This window comes from Sceloporus occidentalis, unplaced genomic scaffold (assembly GCF_023333645.1).
Source record: "Sceloporus occidentalis isolate IW3139 unplaced genomic scaffold, rSceOcc1.0.p SCAF_3, whole genome shotgun sequence".
NCBI classification, from domain to species: Eukaryota; Metazoa; Chordata; class Lepidosauria; order Squamata; family Phrynosomatidae; genus Sceloporus; species Sceloporus occidentalis.
The window spans coordinates 102460426-102485318 of record NW_028316983.1 but is presented as its reverse complement, the minus strand read 5'-3'; the positions used below and the strand labels follow the sequence as shown (position 1 = coordinate 102485318).

Here is a 24893-nt window from a genome sequence, read left to right as displayed (position 1 = left end):
GTTCCGGGTTACGAACGTTTTTTCGGGTCCCGAAAAAACTTTTGGTGCTTTTTGCCGCGATTTTACACCAAATCGCGGCTTTTCCCCATTAGCGGCTATGGGGATTCGGCTTGCGAAAGCCGTTCGGGTTACGAAAGCGGCCGCGGAACGAATTATTTTCGTAACCCGAGGCTCCACTGTATTTGTTAGAGTGGATATGGAAAAAATAACAAAGACAGCATGTTTTTACTTGAGAGGACACTTCTCTAGGAATCTCTAGGTCCTCCGGTGCAACTGTAGTTAATGTCCAACAGACACTGGCCACAGAACTGCTCTGGAGGAGCTACAAAGGCCCAGGAGAGTCTTCTCTCTAGGAATCTCCAGCTCTTTCAGTGAAGCTTTTAGTTAAGGTTGACCATAGAGTTGCACTGGAGGACCTAGATATTCCTAGAGAGAACACAGTGATTAAATCTGCAAATAATCAAATCTGTGAACAATCAAAGCTGCAAATATGGAGGTGTCCTCTCAGGCAAAAAACAAGGTGTTTTTATTATTTGCGCTATTTCCATATTCACCCTAACCTTGGGAAATATGGAGGGACCAGTGTATTATATATATATATATATATATATATATATATAAAAAAAATAATATAAAATATAAAAATAATATATATGTGCCGGTGTGTGCATTCAAGTTTATACACACACACAAACACACAAAACAGATGGTGAAAGGAATGACAAAGCTCCTTCCTCTCTCCAGCCACCCTGAGCAATCCCCATTAATTAATTAATTTCACAAAAACCTGCCTCCATATAACATTTTTAAGGGGATATATATATATATATATATATCACACACACAGCCGTCCTCCTCACTGACTGAACGCCCAGCTCTAAACAAAACAAACACACTCCACCCCTTTTTTCCTCCCCTCCCCCTTCTTTCTTTGTCGTGTCCCATTTTCCTTTGCCCTCACTTCCTCCCTATTAGCCTAGTGAGGGCAAAACCCCCCACAAAAACCTTCACCGGCGCGGACTGCGCATGCTCAGGATGCCAGCAACTCGCGCCTGCGCACTGCGAGAACAAAGGCGCTCGTCGTCGTCGTCGCCGGCCCCCGGCAGCAGCAAGCGTTCGGCAACCTTCGGCTGTTTCCGTCGGGGGCCCGTCCGCCATTTTGTCGCTCCCTAGTCTCGCCACTCGCCTTACCTGCGCGGCTCCCTGCCCTGCCCCCCTCCTCCCTCCCTTGGTCGCCTGCGCCTTTTTTATTGTCCTGCTCGGCGATGGACGGGTGAGTGAGTGAGGGAAGGAGGGATGGAGACCCTCCAGGAAGGAGGAGGAGGAGAGGGAAAGAGGGAGGAGGAGGAGGAGGAGAAGAGAGAGCTCCCGCCGCCTCCTTCTTCTCCACTCTTTGGCCTAAAGGAGGGAAGGAGGCAGCGCATCCCTTGCCATGAGTAGCCCTTCCTCCTCGCTGCAGGCCTAAGGGGAAAGAGGAGGCCTTGGGAGGCAGCGGAGGGCCCATTCCCCAGAGGGCCCCCCTCTGCTAGGAGGAGCCCCTGCCTTCTGCCACTTGAGGAGGGACCAGGGAGGGAAGCTCTTTTGTTCCCCTGGCAGCTCCTCCTCCCAAGGGAGAGGGGAAGAAAGGGCATGGAGGGCTGGGTGGCTTGGTTTGCCAAGGCCTGGTTGAGAGAGGCAAGACTGTGTGGCTTCATGGGCCTGTCTTAAGGTGGGAGGATGCTGCTGGAGGATACAGGCAAAGGGAAGCCATAGAGGAGAAAGGGGCCAGGCCTCAGCAGTGGAAACAACAACAATCACAATCACAATAGGGCCTTCCACCAGGGAGGAGGAGGAGGAGGAACTCCAGCGTGTGCAGGCAGTTGTTGTGGTTGTGTGCCTTGGAAAGTCGTTTCTGACTTTATCATGGGGGTTTCTTGGCCTTCCCCCTGAGGCTGAGAGAGAGTGGCTTGCTGCTTCATGGCCTTCCTTCCTTCCTTCCTTCCTTCCTTCAAAGTAGAAGGATGCTGGAAGATACAGGCAAAGGAAAGCCATACAGGATGTTCCAGGCCTCAGGCATGTGTGGAAACAACAAACAACACAACAACAGGGCCTTCCACCAGGGAGGAGGAGGAACTCTAGTTGTGGTGGTGTCCTTCCTTCCTTCCTTAAGGTGGAAGGATGCTGGAGGATGCAGGCAAAGGGAAGACGTTGCTGAGGCCTGGCACCCTCCTCCCCTACAATAGTGAAAACAACAACAACAGGGCCTTCCAACAGGGAGGAGTGTGTGGCAGGCAGTTGTTGTGATGGTGGTGGTGGTGTGCCTTAAAGTCGCTTCCAACTTATAGTGAATCTACCATGGGGTTTTCTTGGTAGGATTTGTTCAGAAGGGGTTGCCAAGGCCTTTCTCCTGAGGCTGAGAGAGTGTGGCTTGCTGTTTCATGGCCTCAGCCCCAGTGGAAACAACAACAACAACAGGGCCTTCCACCAGGGAGGAGGAACTCCAGTGTGTGGCAGTTGTTGTGATGGTGTGCCTTAGTCATTTCTGACTTATGATGAACCTATCATGTGGTCTTCTTGGCAGGATTTGTTCAGAGGGGGTTGCCATGGTCTTCCCTCTGAGGCTGAGATATCTTGGTTCGCTGCTTCATGGCCATCCTTCCTTCCTTTAAGGTGGAAGGATGCTGGAGGATACAGGCAAAGAAAAGCCACAGAGGAGGAAGGTGCCAGGCCTCAGCAACAACAACAGGGCCTTTCACGAGGGAGGAGAAACTCCAGTTGTGGTGGTGTGCCTTAAAGTCGTTTCTGACTTTGTGGGGTTTTCTTGGCAGGATTTGTTCAGAAAGGATTGCCAAGGCCTTCCTCCTGAGACTGAGAGAGCGTTGCTTGCTACTTCATGGGCCTTCCTTCCTTCAGGTAGAAGGATGCTGGAGGATACAGGCAAAGAAAAGCAATAAAAGGAAGGGGCCAGGCCTCAGCCCCAGTGGAAACAACAACAACAACAACAACAACAACAACAACAGGGTCTTCCTCCAGAGAGGAGAAACTCCAGAGTGTGACGGACAGTTGTTGTTGTTGTTGTTGTTGTTGTTGTGTGCCTTCAAGTCATATGGTGAACATATCATGGTGAACATATCATGTGGCTTTCAATAGTTTCATTCAGAAGGGGTTTGACATGGCCTCCTGAGGTAGAAAGATGCTGGAGGAAACAGGCAGAGAAAAGCCACAGAGGGGTTCATGCTGTGTGGAAACGACGACAACAACATCAGGGCCTGCCTTGGCAGTGGAGAGCTTGGGAGGGGGAACACCATCATGCCACAGGCAGTTGTGGTAATGGTATGCCTTCAAGTCATTTCCAACTTATGACAAACTTATGTGATTTCCCTGATAAAATTTTTCAGAGGGGTTTGCCATGGCCTTCCCCTGAGGCTGAGAGAGAGTGACTTGCCTAAGGTCACCACTGGGTTTCATGGCCAAGTTGGGAATCACACCTTGTTCTCCAGAGATGTAGTCCGACACCCCAAAGACTATGCCTCAGACGAGGCCCTCCGTTTGTTGGAGGCCTGGTCTTGGCTATGAACCTGCCTTTGAAATGAAGCTGCTCCATTCTTGTGCATATTGTCAACATAAGCAGGTTACTGAAGTGTTGTAATTTGAGTGTTGGACCATTACTCTGGAGGCCAGGGTTCGAAGCCCAGCTTGGCCATGTAAACACACTGGGCAAGTCACACCCTCTCAGCCTCAGAAGATGGCTATGGCAAACCCCCTCTGAACATTTCTTGCCAAGAAAACTTCATGATAGGTTTGCCTTAGGGTTGCCGTAAGTTGTAAAGTACTTGAAGGCACACGACAATAACTGAAACATTTACCCTTGGGACCACCCTGTGCATCTACATGCAGACATTGTGCCCCCCTCCAACTTGATGTAGTGTATGAATAAAAAGATTTTATTTATTTAGTGTGCATATTTTCATTTGCACATTTGTGTATATTCATATTTTAACATTTTATGAGGAAATAACATTCAAATTAAAACAGTTTTCTTTTAGTAAATTCAATATTTAACTCAGTGCATGTGTAAATTGTACACATAAAAAGTTGAGGAAGAAGTTGAGGGATCAGGTTCTCCAAGTCTTGTGTCCCCCTTGATCAACTCCCCCCCCGGGGGGGGGGGTCCTACCCCACCATTAGAGAACCACTGAAGTAAAGTTATAGCACTTACTTAACCAGCGTTACTGAACATGACAAAGTTAGTCGACTTCATGGCAGGAGTAAAGTGAAACATCTCAAGAAATGAATGTTACCATAAACAAGTTGTATTATTCTCTGGGTATCAGTATATACACACTCTAATTCCAAACGTTATCAGGTAGTTTGTCCTGCTTTGCTAAAATCCAAGATGTATAATTTATCATGGCTTTTATTACGTTACACTATGTGTATGTGAGGGTGAGTCAATTCAAATGGTTATTTTTATCACAGTGCATGATGATGACAACAGTTTAGTGACAGTTTCCTTGTTGAAATGGGTCTTCTGAGACAAGTCAGTGTAAGATGGATTTATAACTATCACACTTATAGGAAATTATGTTGCTTTGTGACTTTGGGATTTTTTAAATTGCTGCTAGTTCAGTGGGGGCTATGCTGTGAAGTGATGGATCAGAATCCATGTCCAAGAGAGAGTTGGGAAACTGGGCATCCACATATTGTTGGACTGCTGCTCCCATCAGACCCCCTTAGTTTAGCCAATGGTGAGCAGTTGTGAGAGATGCAATTCAGCTACATCTGGAAGGCCATAGTTCCCTACTTCTGTTACAGAGCCATACACATCCATCTTGACTACATACCGTTTCCTAAATATATAGCCTATAGCATTTATGGTTTTACAAATGTGGTGTCAAGCAATTTTGTTGTACTTCCCTTCATCTCTTGTGCCTACCATTGTCACCAAGAGTATTTGAGTTGTATGAATGGCACCAATGGAGTCCTTCACCATTTTACTTTACCATTAATAAGTCTAAGCTCTTTTAAGTCAATATTTTAATGCCATGATGATGGCAGTGCATTGGAAAACCAGAAGTCTGTTTCAGTTATCAAGAGATACCACAGGACAACAAGCTATCAACTATCTTGTTAGGAAGAACGTTTTATTTAGTGGGGAAAAGAAATAAAAGTGATTGTTTCCTAGTAAAACTTCTTTTTCTTTTTCAGCATTGTCACTGATGTTGCAGTTGGTGTGAAGGTAGGCTATGAACCTTATAGATAATATCAAATAATCAAGTTACTGGTATAAAGGATATTCTCTCTGGTAGCTGTCAAGCTTTTTCAAGACGTTTCAGCAAATAAAAATTTTGGCGCTTAATATATGTGTGGTTCAGTACATCACAAGGTTTGGTATTCCATGTGTGATCAAGCAAAAGTTTTTTGCCACATCCTGTCTTCACTTTGTGTATTAAAACTAATTTCTTAACTAAATTCTGTGTTCTGGATTCTCATGAACTGGAATTAGCCATTGCATGCAGAACAGAGGTCTGAGTAAACCAGGACTTACAGTTTTACATCAATGTTATGTCTGAACCACACTTACATTTGCATTTGTAGCATCTCTGATAGCCTTTAGGGCTGAAGGGCGGGGTATAAATACCATCCATAAATAAATAAATAAATACATTTATGACGAGCAGGATGATTCTTATAACCAGGGTCTGAAGTTTGCAAACCCTTGTTACAGAGGACTGCAATTTATAGTTAATCTTTAAATGCCAATAGACATGTAATGTTCCATAACAGAAAGCAACAGACGATAAAAAGGAAAAAGACATCCATGGACTATGGGCAGAGAGGGTAGGAATGTATGATCTGACATACTGGGTATAGATACTGATAATATTAAGCTTTTGAAAGTTGTTCAGCATTCTCTAGGAGAACAGATTATGTCTAGAGACAAGATATAAAATTTACCAGATTTTGAAAACTTTGAGAATCTCACTTGTGTCATATTTGGAAGCTCTGACATTATAATATGTTAATAAAAGTAAAGTTTAGAATGTTTCTGTATATTTTTAATATCAGTAGTATCAAAACACTGTGGTAGCTAAATGGTCTGAATTGTGGTATTTGGTTGCCTGGTTCAGGATCCACCATCTGAATCCATACAGCTCTTCTGTGTCTGCTATACTACCCACCCCCACCTGGTATCATATACCTTTAAGCCCCGTTGATGCCAGTGGCTGGGCAGTTGGGTTATATGTAAGTAAGGTTTTTTAAGGACAGCTAGCAACAACTAGTAAAGCTGCGATAGCAAATGTGAAGCATTCATTGTACATGTAAGTTTAAGTTCAATAAACTAAGGCATAAATTAAGTTGTTGTTACTTTATTTATACCCTGTCTTTTTCCCAGCACTGGGATTCAAGGTGGCTTACAAAAATTAAAACAGATACGGGTAAACACAGGTAACTGCAGAAATTTACAAAAACTTAAAATATAATTAACTGTCAGTATAATTAAAACCAATTTAAAGCATAACTATTAAAATATTGGCCTGTTACAGACTGCCAAAATAAAGCTGCTTTGGGTCTCTTTGGAGATATGCTGTTTAAATGATGCATGCACCCTAAGAATCCGGAAGCTGCACCAAAGCTGCACTCCAGTGCTTAGGAATGGAGTGTGGCCTTGGCGCGACCTCCGGACTCTTAGGACCCATGCATCATTTAAATAGCATACCTCCAAAGAGACCCGAAGCAGCTTTATTTTGGCAGTCTGTAACAGGCCATTAATAGACAGTACAGCACACTATTACATGTGCTTTTCTTAAAAGCAGTCAGCTCACAAACACTTGGTGAAAATGTTTAATGAAATTTTTATATCTTGACAGAAGGAGGCCAAATAGGGAGCTAGTCTTAAGAGGGGAGATACAGAGCATAAGGGTAGCTACATTCCCACCAGATGTTGATAAAACTGAGAAAAGATCCTTCCCTGAAGATTTCAAAGCCTGAACAAGTTAATATGGAATAATATGATAATTTGGACCCAAACTTTATGGCACTTAATCAGTGATTTGATTTGTGTCTGGAAACAGACTGGTAGACCATGTATTTCCACTGTCCTGGCATCACAAAAACCTGTGTTTACAAGTTCAGGTTTGAATCAAGGAGTATACCCAAGCTATGAACCTGAGATTTCATGGCGAGTGTAACCCCATCCAACAGAGGCTCAATTTCCATTCCCTATACTGACCATCTCTGTCTTGGCTTGATTAAGCTTCAGTTTGTTTATCCTCACCTAGTTTGTTATTGATAAAAGGCATTAGTTTAGAACCAAAACAGGTTCCTTGGAATTGTTAGTCCCAGCTAGAACAGACCTACTGATTCATTGCAGCTTGCTTAAGTGCTTGATTTATCAAATTTCCATTGATTCAGTTGGCCTGCTGTGACAGGGACTAGGCCTAAGTGCTATTCTGTTTGTGTGAATGATTTATTATTTATGATTTCTGGTGTACTGATGCGGTACATACAGAGCTTGATATAGATGATGAGCATATTATATACTGTTGTTTCCTAAGTTAATAGCCAGAAAGTTGTCTTTAAAAAAAACCACCCAAATTGTTCCCTGCTAGATGTAGACTACCCAGTGTGCATCTACACTGTATAAATAATGCAGTTTGGCACCAATTTTAAGTGCTGTAGTTCCATCCTATGGAATCCTGGAATTTGTAGTTTTATAGAGTCTTTAATCTTCTCTGCCCAAGAATCTGGTGCCTCACATAACTACAGATCCCAGGATTTGGTAGGATGGAGCCATGGCAGTTAAAGTGGTATCAAACTGCATTATTTCAACAGTATAGATGCACCCTGAGTTGTAAAGATATTTTACTGATACTGAAGATTTATCGGGGAGACCTCTGTTAAATCACTTATTTAAACTGGGATTTTCATTTGGTGATTTAAATAATCTTTTGGTGATTTACATCATCTTGATGTAAATCAATCCACCTTGTGAAATAGAGTGGGTCAGCAGGCGTGACAGGGAGACTTAACACTTAGAACTAAGAAAAAGAGGTGCCCAGAAGAAAATGATGGGCCCACACACCTTTTCCCAGTATCTGAATAGTTCGTGGTCTTGTACACAAATTGAATCCTAGCTCCCCATCTTTCTCAATACCTTCATTTTAGCAGAAACAGAAAAACTATATGACTTACTTTGAAAAATGCTATAACTGATCTAGATAACATTCTCTTTTTAAAAAAACTGAGCAACAGACATCCCGACAAATCCACTGTAAATTACTCAGATCTACCTGTCGATTGTATCTACTGTACTTATGTGATTTAGAAAAATCTTGTTCTGACATAGCACCATGTTTGTAAAATGACGATACTTGCACTTGGGAGCACGCCAACACACTCAGAATAGTGCTTGGAATAGTATTTTTCATTGCAGAGCATGTAATAGTATAGTTTAAAGATGGCATGGAATTGGTGGATACCTTTCTTACGTTCTTGAAAACAGCTACCTCTGAGAAGCATATAAATGTGTCATTCCATCTGGCAATGTGCCTCTTAGAGTTCAACTGACAGTTGTACATAGATACTGTATATACTCAACTATAAGTCGACCTCATATATAAGTCGAGGGCAAGTTTTGGGGCCAAAATTATGGATTTTGATATGACCCATGGATAAGTCAAGGGTAAAACTTGACTTGTAATGAAAGATGTAAAAGACGAAGTAAAGGAAAAGAACTTACAAAATTCCAGCAGGCATAACTATTTGTGTACATACTAGAGGCTAGACGGATGAGAGAGTAGAAGGGGGTCAGTGCTTCCAGGGCAGATTAAACTTTTGCCTTTCACCATATGTATTAAAATACAGTACTTACATTGACCCATGGATAAGTCGACTCAGTTTTTTTTTGGGGGGGGGGGTCGATTTTTTAACCTGAATTTCTAGACTTATACATGAGTATATACAGTAGTTTAATTTGGAGTAGCATCATTGTGATGTCAGCACAGTTGTGATCAGAGGATTTTTTGGCTTGCTTCTTAAACAGCAGAATGAGTCATTAACAGTGACTTGTAACTGGAAATGATTTGAACTACAGTAATACATGTCAGTTCCTAATTTACAGTAATACAGTATTGGGAAACAAAATATTTTCTGGTAGCCATCCAGCTGATTGATATCAATAAGGCATTTGATTGAATATAGTTTCATTGTGTTACACAGGCTTCACTTAAAATGAAACTGGTCTAGGGTTAAGAATCTGAATAGATTCTTTATTCACATGTACATGCCTGGGAAGCCTATATGGAAAGGCCTTCTTCTTCAAGCAAGTGATCGATTTTAATCATGGGTTTGGCCTTTTTGATCTAGAACTATACACAAGACAATCTAGGGTCTTAAAGTTAGTTTTTAAAGAACACATCCCAGAATTAGCTGGAATGTGTCAGAGGATTCTGGAATATACCCTTTCTGCATCCTACTTATCCTCTTGGACATCTGTGGACCAATCTCCAAGTTGTTGCTGAGTTTTAGTCAATAGAACAAATAAAGAATGAGCATGCCTGAATTACAGAGGCTGAGATTGTGAGATGAGGTTTATTAGATTGGATTTGGCATAGAAACTACATTTATCAACTTCTCGCTATTCCCTTCTCCATCAACAAAACAGGACAGGAAGTTGATTTACAGTTCTGTTTTACAAACTATTTGAACATATTATTTCTTCTCGTTATTTGCATAGAAATCATTGCGTGCATGGTAACTGAAACTGATCATACAAATTTGTGGACTCTTACTCAGGAATTGTCGTAAATACAGTGCGCCCTTACTTTACACGGGGATCCATTCTGGACTCCCCATGTAAAGGAAATACCACCTATGCTCAAGCCTCATTTAAATGAATGGGGATCATGTGTGGTGGGGCAGTGGTGCACGCTCACCACGGGCACACACCCCATTCATCGCTATGAGACACGCCACCCCTTCTTCCCGCATGGCTTTCAGTAGGGCAACCCTTTCATCAGTAGGGCAACCCTCGCCAAGAAAACCACATAATAAATTCACCTTAGGGTTGCCATAAGTCGGAAATGACTTGAAGGCACACAACAACAAGCATAAGTGGAAGGAGACTTGGTGTCAACTAAGAGTTTGGGTTTGGGAATAATGCTATACCTTTGTCCAAGTTCCCAATGAGTTTAGCTGCTCCACATTCTGGATTCTGAAGCTATTGCTTATGAACCATAACCCAGGATTCTTAAGGCTGCAGCCTTAATGTTTTGTGTGGATGCAACTATTGTGTATAATATCAAGCTGTAACTACCGTATATACTCATCTATAAGTCAGCCTCATGTATAAGTTGAGGTCAACTTTTGGGGCCAAAAATGTGGGTATGTATATGACCTGTGGATACGTCGAGGGTCCAACTTAAGGGAACAGATCAGCTGGGGAGAGGCTGCTGGTGAACGCATGCCCTTGGAAGCCTTTACCCAGCTAGGCTTTCCGCCATGGAGGCAGCCCAGCAAGGGAGAGTCTCCAGGGCGAATGCGCGCCCTTGGAAGCATGTCCCTCGCTGGGGTTTCTCTGAGGAGGAAACCCAGCGAGGGCGAGGTCTCCAGGGCGAACACGCGCCCTTGGAAGCCTGTCCCTCGCTGGACTTTCTCTGAGTAGGCAGCCCAGTGAGGGAGAGGTCTCCAGGGCGAACTACTACATAGTTCTAGTACTGTGTAAATTCTGCAACCACAAATGGTTTGGGGATACTAGAATGTCCTTTCTGCTAGTGTAAGGGTTAATCCTGGGAAAATGCAATGTCTAATATTTTACTACTATTATTTCAAAATTTAGTGAAGCTGTGTTCATTTGAATCTGTAGGAAGTCAAAGTTTTATTCTGTCTTGCTAAAAAACAAAACAAACCCTAAAGACTGTGTTGTGCTGTCCTGGTAATTAAAGTAATTCTAGAGATTAAATGTTGGCTGAGTCATCACTTGACCTATTATAATAAAGAGAGTTGGAGAGATTCAATGGACCTGTTTCAGTGATGTGAAAATGTGTTATTTTTTTCCCATTGTAGCTGAGGAAAAATTAGGAAAGATAGATTCTGCAAATTGAGAACAGAATGAAACAAATGGGTCCAAACAGACAGACCAAAATAAAGCTGCTTCGGGTAACTTTGGAGATATACTGTTTAAATGATGGATGCATCCTAAGAGGCCAGAAGCCAAGCTAAAGCCACGCTCCAGCCCTAAGGACTGGAGCGCAGCTTCTGGCTTCTTAAGATGCCTGTGCCATTTAAACAGTATACCTCCAAAGTGGCCCGAAGCAGCTTTATTTTGGCCTGTCTGTTCTGGCCCAAATGCCAGCATGCAGTGTTTCTATGAATGTAAAATATTCATTTAGGCGGGTTACAAACCGCCGGGTTGCAGCGCTCTCCCTCCGCCGCCGCTTGCAGTGTCGGGGAGCCGCAGCCTTTAAATAGCGCGGCTCCCGGACACTGCAGAGAAGGAGTGTGGAAATCACACTCCTTCTCAGGCCCCGGGAGAGGTGCCACGAGTGCCAAAGGGTGCACTCGTGGCATCACTTCCGGGGCGCCACGTGCGGACGCAGAGCGTCCGTTACGTCAAAATGGCGGTGCCCGTATGAACAGGGCGCTGCCATTTTGTACAGACTGAGTCCGTGCTAGGGCAAGGGGCGTCTAGAAGAGACGCCCCTTTTCCAAACTGGGACGTCATCAGGACGTCCCTAATGGCGGTTTGTAACCCGCCTTAGTCAGGGTTTTTCTTTGGTGCTTGGCATAATGTCGGGTCTAAAAAGTGTCTTAGAAGTCTGTAAAATAAGATTATACTGCAAGTAATTTATAATGTGTAAACCAAAATAAACTTATACTATAGAATTCAAAGACATCCATGTTAGTGTGGAAAATCAGTATGCAAAGGGATCTTGCAGCACCTTTGAGGCTAACAAGGATAAAAGCTGTGAGCATGGGCTTTTGAAGATTTGAGCCTACTTCCTAAGATGCATCTGAAGAAGTCTACAAAAGCTCATGCTATCAACTTCTATCCTTCTCAGTTAGTCTCAGAAGTGCTGCAAGGTCCCTCTGCATACAATTATATTATGTATATAGACACAGCAGCATTTGAATGTAGGGGAGAAGAGGACTTTGAATCACTGAATCCTATTCCTTCCTGGCAGTTCAGCAGAAATGATATAAGTAAAGTACTCACCTAGCCTTAGTGGAGTGGGATCAGTCTCTTATTGTGAAAATTTCTGAAATAAGATACAACTTAGCTTGTTCACTAATTTTTCAAATAACAGAATGACATTTGATCAAGCTTCTACTTTGGTGAACTGTATAAGTTGGAGTAAGTTTTGATAGTATTACAGAGATGGAGTTTACCACCGTTTTGTCCTTGATATTCTTGTCTGTCTTTAGAATATTTAGAAGAATAGAAGAATATTGACAGAAGAGTGATACAGCTTTCCCCACTGCTGTGTTCATTTTCTGTTATATCCTTTACATTTATATTTACTGTGAACTTGCAGAAAATACATAAACATTGACATGAGAAAGGTGACAAATGTCCATTAACATATGCCTCCATTAAGCTATTGGTTATTATCTTAGGCCCAGTATAGACTGGCACTGTGTGCTGGCCTAGGGCCAAAATTAGGGTTCTGTAGGGCTGGGCGTCCGCATTCGTGTGCCACGATTGCATGTGTTCGTTCATACGGGGTGCACAATGATGACATCTGCACAGCACAGGGCCCACACGGACGTCATTGTTGCACGCGAGGATGCCAGTGGGACCCCATGCATGCACAAAAAGAACCCGCTGGGAGTGGGTTTCTTTTACGTCTCACAGAGGCCATAGCATTTGTCTGCTGTGGACTCCATCCTGGTGGGGGGGGGGGTTAATTTCTAATAGACTCTGTTGCAGTTCCCATTGTCATATTGCAATAGGATAGGCCCACCAGCAATTGGGTAAAAAGGGAAAGAGGATTTTGAGTTAATGGTTTCTATTCCACCCCCATTCTGATAGTTCAGTGACAGTGACATGAGTAAAGTACAGACTTAGCTTTATGGGGATAGTATCTGTCTTTGGAAGATTCCTGATATAATGTGTCAGCTTCGCTATTAAATGTTTAGTAAGAGTTACTTGGCTGTATGATTGCTGGTAGAGAGAAAAAGTTGATCACAATGGCCGCAATTCATAGTGGCTAATTGGATGTTATCTCTGACTACATGTCCATCAGGGGACTGAGTGAGTAAATGAAAGAAATGCCATCATTGGCGGATTACATACCGCCATTTGGGACATCCTCAGGACGTCCCAGTTTAAAAAAGGACTCTGTCCGTAACAAATGGCGGTGGCCGTTCCACACGGCCGCCGCCATCTTGACGTAACGGACGCTGTGCATCCGCACATCGCGCCCCAGAAATGACACCGTGAGTGCGTGACTAGCACTTTGCGGTGCCTCTTCCGGGGAGCAAGAAGGAGCGCAATTTTCGCACTCCTTCTTGGCAGTGTCCGGGAACCGTGCCGTTTGGCTGCTGCGGTTCCCGGACGCTGCAACCGGTGGCAGCGCGAGACGGCCCCTTGTGGGCCATCTGTAACGCACCACAATTAGGATTTATATCCTCTCTACTCTCAAACTGATTGTGCACTAACCAAGTTTACATTTGAAGGTTCACCTGTTGGAAGAACTAATATTATTTTTAGGATACTATTTAGCCTCCCAATCTAGGAATTTAAACTGGAATTTTTTTTCCAATTACTTTTTGTAAGTTTGTATAGTTACTTTTCTGATCTGTCTCGTATGCTTGTCATTCAACAAAGGTTTTGGTTGTGTTTGATCAGTATTATTATCAGGTTTATTTCTATCCAGTTTTTCCTCCAGCGATTAAAAAATATTGTCAAAAATGCACAAGGTATAAATTTTAAAATACAAAGAATCAAAAAAATTCAAAGCCAGGTTAAAACATACATTATTTAAACGCATACACACACCAGCACAAAAATTAGCAATATCTTTCACATTATGTAAGATGGGCCTTACATAATCACTCATCAAATGCAAGTCTTAGCTCTCCTGGAAAAAGAAAGTAGGGAGAGTGCCAGTCTGACTTCTTTGGGAAGGCAGTTCCAGAACCTGGGGAGAGCCACTCAGAAGACTCTCTCCTGTGTTTCCACCAGATGCACTTGTGAGTGCAGTCTTTCAGATTACTTGGACCTGAGTCACGTAGGGCTTTTAAAGTCATAACCAGCACCTTAAACTGTGCCCAGAAACAGACTGGCATCCAGTAGAACTGGTGCAACAGGGAATTGTGTACTCCCTGTAACCAGTACCCATTACTAATCTGGCTGCAGCTCTTTCGACCAGTTGAAGTTCTAAGTATTCTTCAAAGGCAATCCCACTTAAAGCACAGCACAGTCATCCAACTGGGATGTAACTAAGATATGTGTCACCGTGGCCAGAAATCTGAAATCTCAGTACCAATAGATGGAGAATGATGTGTTTTTTTACAGCAAAAGTCATTGTGCTCAATGTTGTCTTTTTCTGTTGATTGGAATTTTAACATGATTTTTGGCCAGCATGGGTCTCTTACTTAACCTGTGGAAGATCTTACAACTTGTAAATACTGAGAGATTGTTTTAGGTAGAACTTACTTTTTTAGTGTGACAGGAAAGGGAGCCAAACCTCAATCAACATGAGGGTTTCAGTGTTCTGCTTGCTTCTCTTGTTTATTGATGTATTTTGGAGGGAAGAAGGTGCTTTTGGTTTGAGTGAGATTTTCCTCATTTGTTACCACTGCAGAGTACTTTGGCTTGCAGCCCCATTTGTGTTGATAGACCTGAGGTTTCTAGTGGATATTTGTATCAAGAGGGAGAATATAAATAATAAGTTTGTGTGTCCCGTCCTTTTTTAACTGAATGTATGTACTTTGTTACTGCATCATAAAGAGATGAGAAATATTTTTGAAGGAATACAACCTGTGCTTTGTCTGCACAGTGCCTTCCTTTGGATGGCACCCACAACTGACATTTGATTTGACAGATTCAGGTGGTAATTAATACCTCTCTGTGCAAGAGATTGGGGCTAGTCACCTTGAATGGAGGTGGCTGTGACACAATTCTTAAATGAACCTCTCATAGACCCTAAAGACAGTCGATATTAATGGGGAATTATAAATGTTTTGTTTTGAAGAAAAGGTGGTATAAGGGGTGGTATCTATATAACTTAAATCATATTTGAATCATATTAATTTTCCTGTTCAGTGTCAGTCTGAATTCTGACTTGGTTTCAATGCTGAAACTGCACTGATTACTTTGTTATGATCCTCATAGAAGGAGAAGGACAAGCACAATCTAAACCCAATACTTCTGAATCTCTCAGCAGTGTTTGACACCATACAGCAGGATAGGTAATGTGCAGCACCTGCCAATTTTGCAGACCTCAGACACAAACAAATATATTCATTTTGTTACAACCAGGAAAAAAAGTCTTCTTGAAGCATGTTTATCCTCTAAAGCCATGTGCATTTGTTATATGCCAGGCACAGGGTCATCCCTGTGAATGAAAGACCTCCAAGAGATTCTACTATCAACAGCCCTCTTTGGGTCTTGCAAACTTAGGTCCATGGCTTCCTTGATTTTATCATCCAAAATCTGATCTTTCTTTTCTTTTCTTTCTTTCTTTCTTTCTTTCTTTCTTCTTTTTTGCTGCTTTCCAACTTTTCTAATGAGTCATGTCTTCCCCTGAAATGTCTAAAGTATGATGATATTATAGGCCTTAAAGTCAGTTCCAACTTATGGTGACCCTATCACAGGGTTTGATTGGCAGTATTTATTCAGAGGTGGTTTACCGTTGCCTGCCTCTTGTAGTAGTAGTAGTAGTAGTAGTAGTAGTAGCGAACAATAATAAAATAGAGCTAAACTATTTGCTGTATTAAAACAATTCAGACCTCAAGTTTAAAGATTAAAAAGCTATCAAAAACAGTTCTGTTTAAAACAATACAGCATATCATAGTCCATTCTTTTAAAAACTTTGTTTTAAAAGCATGTCAGTAGGAAAAAAGGCAGAACAACAAGGAAGGCCCCCCTGGGATGGGAGTTCTAAAGTCTAGGGGCAGCTACGAGAAGGCCCTCTCTTGCTTCCCCACCAAGGGCCCAGGCAGGCTCATACAGATAGGTTTTGCCGGATAGCCTGGGCTTCATAGGTCATAGCCAATTCTTTGAATTGTGTCCAGAGACAAATTGGTAGCCAAGGAGCTGTTTTAACAAGGGTATATTATGGTCTCTGTAACCTGCCCTGGTTAATTGTCTGGCTGCAGTTCTTTGGACCTGCTGAAGTTTCCAAACACTCTTCAAAGGCAGCTACAAGAGTGTGTTACAATACGTTGGTGTTTGGTTCCAAGGTCCCTCATGGATACCAAAATCTATGGATGCTCGGGTCCCGTTAAATACAGTAGCATTGTAAAATGGTGTCCCTTATATAAAATGGCAAAATTATGGTTTGGTTTTTGGAATGTATGTATTTTAAAAAATATTTTCAAGCTGTGGATTAAAAAAAATCGATAGATATGGAGGGCTGACTGTAATTTAACAGAATGTAACTAACACAAATTCCACTGTGGCCAGATCCAACATCTCAAGTATTTGGAGCAATTGGCTTACAAGCTTTAAATATGCAAAAGAACTCCTGGGCACCTGAGAAACCTGGGCCTCCCAGTTCAAAACTGAGTCCAGGAGCACATTCAAAATGTGAACCAGGGGAGTGTAACTCCATCTAACAGAAGCTGAATCCCTATTCCCTGCTCTGCCTTTTCAATGGACCAGGGGTACCTCTACTTAATCTTGTCTGGATTAAGTTTCAATTTGTTTGTTCTCATCCAGCCCATTACTGATGATAGATGCTGGTTTAGGACTAAGATAGCCTCATTGGATTGGGGTGGAAATGAGTTGTAGAGTTGGGTGTCATCTATATACTGAGGATACTACACCCCCAAAATCTGGATGACCTCTTCCAGCAGTTTCACATATATCTTCAATAGCATGGAGAACAAAACATAACTATGAAGATGTCAATGGTTAGGAATATGGAGTCCCCTAGCACCACCTTCTGGGTTCACCCTCTAGGGAGGAACAGAATCACTGAAAACATTGCTTCTGATTTCCATCCCAAGGAGACAGCCCAGAAGATGCCATAGTTGATGGTATTGAAAGCTGCTGAGAGGTCCAGCTGAAGCAACAAGAATATACTCCCCCTGTCCAGTTCAGTGCATGGGTTATTACCAAGATGACCAAAGCTGCCATGCCTGAAATTGGATTGAAATAGATCTAGATAATCTGTTTCATCCAGAAATCTCTGGAACTGCATCCTTTAGGCGAGTTGGGACTCTGCCTTGTTGTAAGGAGGCATTGATTACCCCATTCACCATCTCAGCCAGTCTCCTTCCGTCCTGTTTAATAAACCAGGAAGGAGAAGAGTGTAGCACACATGTGGTGGCTCTTGCCACTCCAAAGATCCTGTGCACATCCTCAGGCTGTACAATTTGAAAAATATCCAGTAAGTAGCAGTCAAGGTTACATCCACTGGAGCTTAGCAACTGTAGGATCCAAGTTGGGACAGATCTTGCACAATTTTATCTTCAAAGTGCCAAGCACATTCTTCACAGCAAGCTGTGGAATGGTCTGCGTTTTCTACTTGACAACCAGTGTCAAATCAGCTTCTCTCTCTCTCTCTCTCTCTCTCTCTCTCTCTCTTTCAAGATCTGAAACAGATAAGTTGTTTATAGATTTGAGACAAAACACCTTGTGGAAAATGTTGACCCAGTATGTAAGTGATGTGAAAAAGACAAATTTGATGTTGAGAATCATAGGGTGTGATGGTATAATGAAATTGGCTTCCATGAGTTGTAGTGATGGCTAACATCTGGACAGCTGTAAAGAGGGCTAGATGAATTCATGGTGGTTATTCCTTCCAGTATCAGAGACCATGGGAAGTCATTTATCACTTGTTGGGGAAGTGACCAGAAAGATGTCCTATTTCTGGGCTTCATTTGGGCCTTGGGTAGCTGTTGGGAAACAGAATGCTGTTCTACATACTTGGAACCAAACTAAAACAGTTTTAATTCACAAAGCAAAACTTGATAGGCTGTTAGATTTTACAGACAGACCTAAAGCAAAACTTATTAGTGTTACATCATACAGGCCATATTATTATTCTCTCTCCTTATTTCTTTTTATCATTACTGTTCTAGAAGCTAAATTAGTATCATTGCTAATCGTGTCAATCCTATTAAATGGGATTTAGAAGAGTCTGACAATTAAGCACACATGAGGAAAGATACAAATGTACACTAAATGTATATTTAAACTCTTTGGATGCTGCTTAGACATTTGATAGAGTTGAACTGACGTTTTTGTTTAATACTGTGGGATTGTTTAGCATATTCCCTTGACAAATACAGCAAGGAACCAGACACAACTCAAGTAAGAATCATGACAAAAAAACCAGTGGACAAATACAATTGTCCCTCCACATTTGCTGGGGCTAGGGGCACAGGACCTCTCTGAATGTGGAAAAATGCAAATAACAAAAACATTATGTTTTTACCTGAGAGAACACCTCTGTAGGAATCTCTAGGTCCTGCAGTGCAACTCTGTGGTCAACATCTTCCAGACAGTGACCACAGAATTGTGCTGGAGCAGCTACAAATGCCTAGTGGAGTATTCTTTCTAGGAATCTCTAGGTCCTTCAGTACAACTTTTGGTTAAAATTGACCATATAGTTGCACTAGGGGAACTAGATATTCATAGTGAAAACATATTAATAAGATCCACAAAAATGAAAGCCACAAACGTGGAGGGACAAGTGTATTCCAAAATTAAAAGGAAGAAGTAGCCAGGGCTGGCCTTTGTTTCTCAGTTATTAATTGAGCTGTTAATAATGGGACCAGTGACCATAGTACATAATTTGGAAAGCACCTTAGATTAAAGGATCTGTGTAAATGAGGATCAAAATAAAATTGTATGAGATGACATCTTGATTTTATTTCAAAAGCCATACATTTTTTGCCCTTGTTCTTCAGAGTTATAATCTCCTCCTCATCATCATCACCATCACCACCACCAGTGTTAACTTTATTTATATCCTGTTCTCCTTCCCCCAAAATTGACATTCAAGTTGCATTTGGATTTTAAAATGCAATTGGCTGACTTCTGGCTTATGCTATAATTTTATTGACAGTAATGTTTATTTATTTTAATCTTTTCCCTTATAATGGGACTCAAGGCAGTTTACAACTTACTAAAAATAGTACAATTTAAAAATTATATGAAGACATCAGTAAATAAGTATACATGTAAATTTTATTTTAAAAGGAAATAATATGTAAAATTAAAACCCTTAAAATTCATTAAACAACCATATAAAGACAACTAAAACAACTCCATTAAAAGTCCATCCCAGTTAGGGTTCTCATAATTCTCTTCCACAAAACTGGGACAAAAGTATATAGGGTTGGATTGGGCAGTTTGTCAAACCTCTTCTCCCAAAACATCCCCCCCAAGACACCACATATTGACATTTAACATTATTTTATTGCATATTTCAGTTGTTTTGTTGTTATTGTTGTTCATTTATATATTTCCATCAATTTACATTCTGGGCACATTGACAGACATCACAAAACTACAAATCCTTGAATTCCTTCACAATGAGCCATGGCAGGCATCAAGCTGAATTATGTTTGCAGTGCAAATTAAACCTATGTCTGTGAAGTAGAGCTGCTTGGAAAGAAATTTTTTTCTTTTCACTTCTATGGGATGGGGTGGAGGGAAGCTCCTAAGCAGCCACCAAAATAAGAGGAACTCCCTCCTACTCTTGCAGCAGCGTTGCCACACACTTACCAGGATGCAACACGAGCCCTCTTCTGCTCAGACTGTTTGTTCTCCTCCTTTCCTTTCTCTTCCCACCTTCTGACTTCTGGGTTTGGCGCTCCTGTCTAGTACCACCCAGACCCTCAAGGTTGGGATGATTAATTTTGTCACTAGTGCCTTGAATAATCAAGGATCTGCAGCTTCAACTGGTCCAGCTGGCTAGGACATTTTTCAGACTCTTTAATCTGGGATTTTTCCAGTTTTCCGGGACAAATGACAACCCTAATCACAGAGCCAAAACAGACCCTGTGGATGCCAGGTTGGGGCCACAGCAACTGCACACCACATCCCCAACCCGGCTTTTTGCTGACACAAAAAGGAATGGCAAAATGCTGCTCCTTTTTGAGCCGGCAAAAAGCTGACTTTTCTGCTGCTGACTTTTCTTCTGCTGGAGCGCCGCAAACCTGCCTGCCATGTGGTTGGGCACACGGCGTGACACTAGCTTGAGGGTGGCTTCAGAGCCTGCGGCATCTACATGCCGTACTCTGACGCTATCCCCAAGTTGGCACAAATGTTTTGCCCCACAGTCAATTTTCTAAAAGCCTGATAGAATAAGAAGGTTTTTACTTGAGGGTTGAAGGAGAGCAAAGAGAGAAGCATCTTAGTGTTCCTAAAGTCTGGCAGTAGGCACTAAAAAGGTTATTTTATGTTCACACCAAACTAGCATTAGAAGATAGTGGGAAAGAGAGAAAGGCCTCTCCTGAAGATCTTAGTGCTCTAATGGGCTCTTATAGGGAAATATGATCCTTCAAATAGTTTAGATCCAAACCAAATAGCTGTTACTATGTTTTATATGAAATTTTGCTTTTAAAAAATCCAAACTGGGTTATATATCTGGATTTGAATGCAGGTCATGATATCAAAGATTTAGTCAATGTCAACTATAATCTTTTTCATAAAATACAAAAATGCATTAAAACCCACCAACTCCCAAAGAGTAGGTTTATAATAGTGAGGATTTCTGCAGTTAAGATGAATCTGCTAAAATGCCAAAAATGGATCAGCTAACTGAAAAGGTTCATGGGGATGTACAAATGCCTAGTATCTTAGTAAAAATGATCAATTTATTAAATGTATTTTGCATGCATGTAAGATTGGATCACAACAGACTTTTTAAGTAATTAATTTAATAATCATATTTTGTTGCATTTAATGTCTGCTTATGCTGTTCCAGTAAAACATTTTTTTTTAAAAAAAATGCACAAAGCTTGTTAACATGATGGTGGGCTTTTTGATTGTCCTGGGCCCATAGGTAATTGATTATTACCTATAAAATGCTAAACACACCCTGGACCAGGATATATGAGCCATCTATTTTGGTATGAATTTCCCTGCCTTTTCTGGCCATTAGAGGCCTTTGCTTTGTGTTCTGCTACCAAGGGAAGCATGCTTAATAATGTAATTTTTTTAAAAAATGACATTGGTTATGGAACCCTGTCTCAGAAGACTGGACTAGTCATTGGTGGTTGTTAGGCAGGCAACTAAGACCACTATGTTATACAGTGCGCCCGCACCATGCGTGGACACATTTTACGTGGCTTCCAGCTTACGCAGAAGCCGTTTTGGGAGGAAAGTGCCGCTACACCACATGCACGCGCCCCATTACAGTCTGCCCTTCCTTTACACAGGGGATCTGTTCCAGACTCCCCCGTGTAAAGGGAATTCCGCCTATGCTCGAGCCCCATTTATTAAATGAATGGGGCTTATGCACATGGTAGCGCAGCTGCGCACGCACGTCATAAGCACGCACCCCATTATCCCTTATGGGATGTGCCGCCCCTTCTCCCAGCACAGCTTTCAGTATATGCTGAAAGCTGCATAAAGCGCACCCACGTATGATGCGGGCGCACTGTATTTCCTATGGGGCTCGAGCATAGGCGGATTTTCCCTTATGCTGGGGGATCCGCAATAGCTAAGGAGAGGGCCCACTGTACCAAAATTATAATGGTTTTCTAAAAATTATAATCCTATTTTGTAATTGCCCCTATTCTTAATATGTTAAAATGTATTCAGGATGTTTAAACTGACTTAGAGGTTTTTCTGAAGGATGAAATGCGGTGTGAAATTATTTTTACAGATCAATAATTACAATAAACTTTCTTTTACTACTTTCTTTAATAATGGAAAATCTAAATTTTCTTCAATTTTAAGGGTAACATGATGCTTTATGATAGATTCTTGAATGTCTTCTCTCTGTGTGTGCCAAAATTATATGCCAAAAACTGTAAGACACTGATGGTTGGACTTTGTGAGCTTGTGGATGTACTTTTGATTTTAAGAAAGTGTCAGGGGTGCCATCACAAAAGGTTGAGTGATGAATATGATCACTAAATAGCTGATTCTTAAGTACTTACAGTTTTAGTTCAGCCTATTGCCCCTAATTTTTTTTCTAACACAGAACTTTCAAGCTATTGTTTTTTTCTTTCTCATCTCAGCTCTCTTTAGGCTTGCCATATCCCGCCTGGGGGTGGGACTTTCCCAGTTTGGGGCGGGGCCACACATTCCCGCCCCGGTTTGGCCCCTCCCCCGGGACCTCCCCCCCCCAGCAAGGCCCTGGAGGCAGCTCCAGCCCTCCCCATGGCTGTGTGCCACCCTCCCCGCCTCCCTGCCTGGCTTAGCCTAGAGAGCAGGTCTTAAAGACATCTGCCACTCAGAGCTATTGCCAGCCCACTTGGTATATATACCCTGCAAGAGGCATTACTTTCAGGTTACAGTGAGCAAAGAAAAAAAGGCCATCAATCGTTCCTGTTTCCCTGGGAGTCTAAATGCCTCCTCATCTTTTAAATGTCTACCACTCAGTATTGTTGTAATTCTTTATCACAGGGTCGTTTTTGAGGCCCTTTCCTTCTACCTTTTTACCTTTCCTTGTAATATGCAAATTTCTCCCGAAGCTGACCAATGGGAAAGAAGCAATCAGCCCCCCTCCCCTTGGGTTGGTTTTCAATGGCTTGGAAGGAAGAGATTTTGCCTTGCAAGTTGCTGGTAAATAATAGAAGGCTTTGGGGTTGCAAAGGCTGCAGAAATAGTTTGACCCCCCCCCCCTTAAACATCCATGGCTCAGTGCTATGGGATTCTGGGAATTGTAGTTTCTTGTGGCACCAGAGCTCTTTTGACAAAAGGAGACTGAATGGAGGCGTTGCCTGGCTGGGGGCAGAGCCTCTTGCCAGCAGTGAGAAGGCTGCGATGATGAGGAAAAGCAGGGGCTCCTCTGGTGGTCCTGGCCACTTCCCTTGGCTCCCTCCCTCCTCCTCCTCCTCCTTCTCCTCCTCTCAGAGCTCATTCACACTCCCTGGCTTTTCTCTCCCCCCCCCCCTCTGCACTTTGAGACCCCTTTAACTGCCAAAGCTCAATGCTCTGGAATTCTGGGGTCTGTGAGGCATTTGGCCTTCTCTGTCAGAGAGCTCTGGTGCCACAATAAACTACAATTCCCAGGATTCCATAGCACTGAGCCCTGGCAGTCCAAGCAGTGTGTTTTGGACACAGAGATCCTCCAAATGAATCCAGTCCCTAGCTTTTATATCTCTCACACACACTGCAGGAATAATAACCCACTTTGAGACTGCTTTAACTCAGTGCTAGGGAATCCTGGGAATGCTAGTGTTTGGGAGACATTGAGACTTTTCTGTCAGTGATGGCTCTGAGGCCACAATAGACTACAATTCCCAGGATTCCCTAGCACTGAGCAGTCTCAAACTGGACCATTTCCTCAGTGTGGATGCACCTGGGGAGGAATTCTGGGCACTGCAGTTCAACTACGTTTGGAGAGTTATGGGACTCCCTGTCAGAGATAGCTCTGGGGCCACAGTGTACTACAATTCCCAGCATTCCCCAGCACTAACCCAGGACAGTTAAGTCACTCTCAAACTGGATTATTTCCTCAGTGTGGATGCAGCTTTGGTGAGGAACTCTGGGCATTTCAGTCCAGCATTGTTTTATTTCTGCAGTGTATTTTGGACCAGAGACAAGGTGACCAGGCATCCTCCTCCTTTTCCAGGACATGTCATCTTCTGTCAAATTTCAAAAGGTCCTCCATTTGGATCATGGCTAAGAAGCATGGATTTATAAGTACATGGGTGTTTTTAGCTTTTATTTTTGGCCATGTCCTACATTTTTTTTGCTTGGGTGCCCTACATTTTGGGGTGAGGGCATTGGTCACCTTGGTCAGAGAGCTTTCCAGGGGTTAACTGCCATTCTGCTGTGGTGCTGGAACAAACCACCATTCCCAGAATTCCATAGCATTCAGGCAAGACAGTTAAAGTGGTCTCAAACCAGATTATTTCTCCAGTGTAGATGCAGCCCAAGCCTTTTGCCTCTCTTATGCCTGAGATTTCAAAGCCCAGCCTTGGCACCACAACAAACTACAAATCCCAGGATTCCATAGGATGGAGTGATGAGAGTGAAAGCAGTGTGGCAGCAGCCTAAGTGTGCTTAATGCAGTTCTTAACATGGTGCACCTCTTGCCTACAGAGTCTCACAAGACTTTTTTGTTGAACAACTTGTACCCATTAACTCCATTTCATGTCTCCTTTATTTAGTGGGGAGGAATACAGACAAAACAAGCCAAAATGAAGAAAAACCAAAGTCCCTTGACCAAAGGGTTTGGTTGTGGAATAAGCCTCTGAAATATGCAAGAAGCAATGTTAAAATAAAGCGGTGTTCAATGCTCAAATGTGCTGTTTGGAATGGGGAGAGGGGGGTGGCCAGAAAGGGAAGTAGATTTCCGTGATCTGTCTACGAATAATGTAAAAATGTCCTCCATTTTGATCATGCCTAAGAAACATGGATTTATATTAACATTTCTAAAAAAGCCTCAATTTTTTTGCGTGTCCTCCATTTTTTAAAAAAATGTGTCCTACATTTGAAAATGTTGTCCTGCATTTGTCCTACATTTGTCCCGGTTTGGAGGTCCTCACTTATGGCAACCCTAGCTCTCTTCCCCAAAACATGCACACGCCCCTGGTTGTGTCACTTTACAGGC

General features: G+C 42.4%; 1 protein-coding gene across 4 annotated transcripts in view; it reads left to right on the top strand.

Annotated features, from left to right (window-relative positions):
- Positions 1-1099: 1099 nt before the first annotated feature.
- PTBP2 (polypyrimidine tract binding protein 2) overlaps positions 1100-24893 on the top strand; it is a 75646-nt gene continuing 51852 nt past the window's right edge. For 2 of the 4 annotated variants that reach the window (XM_089515662.1, XM_089515660.1), the window contains exons 1-2: positions 1100-1273; positions 5188-5218. In XM_089515662.1, the coding sequence (XP_089371788.1) occupies positions 1266-1273; positions 5188-5218 (39 nt within the window). In that variant the 5' untranslated portion in view covers positions 1100-1265. The remainder of the gene's footprint in view (positions 1274-5187; positions 5219-24893) is intronic. The other 2 variants (XM_089515663.1, XM_089515661.1) reach the window with 1 other exon arrangement.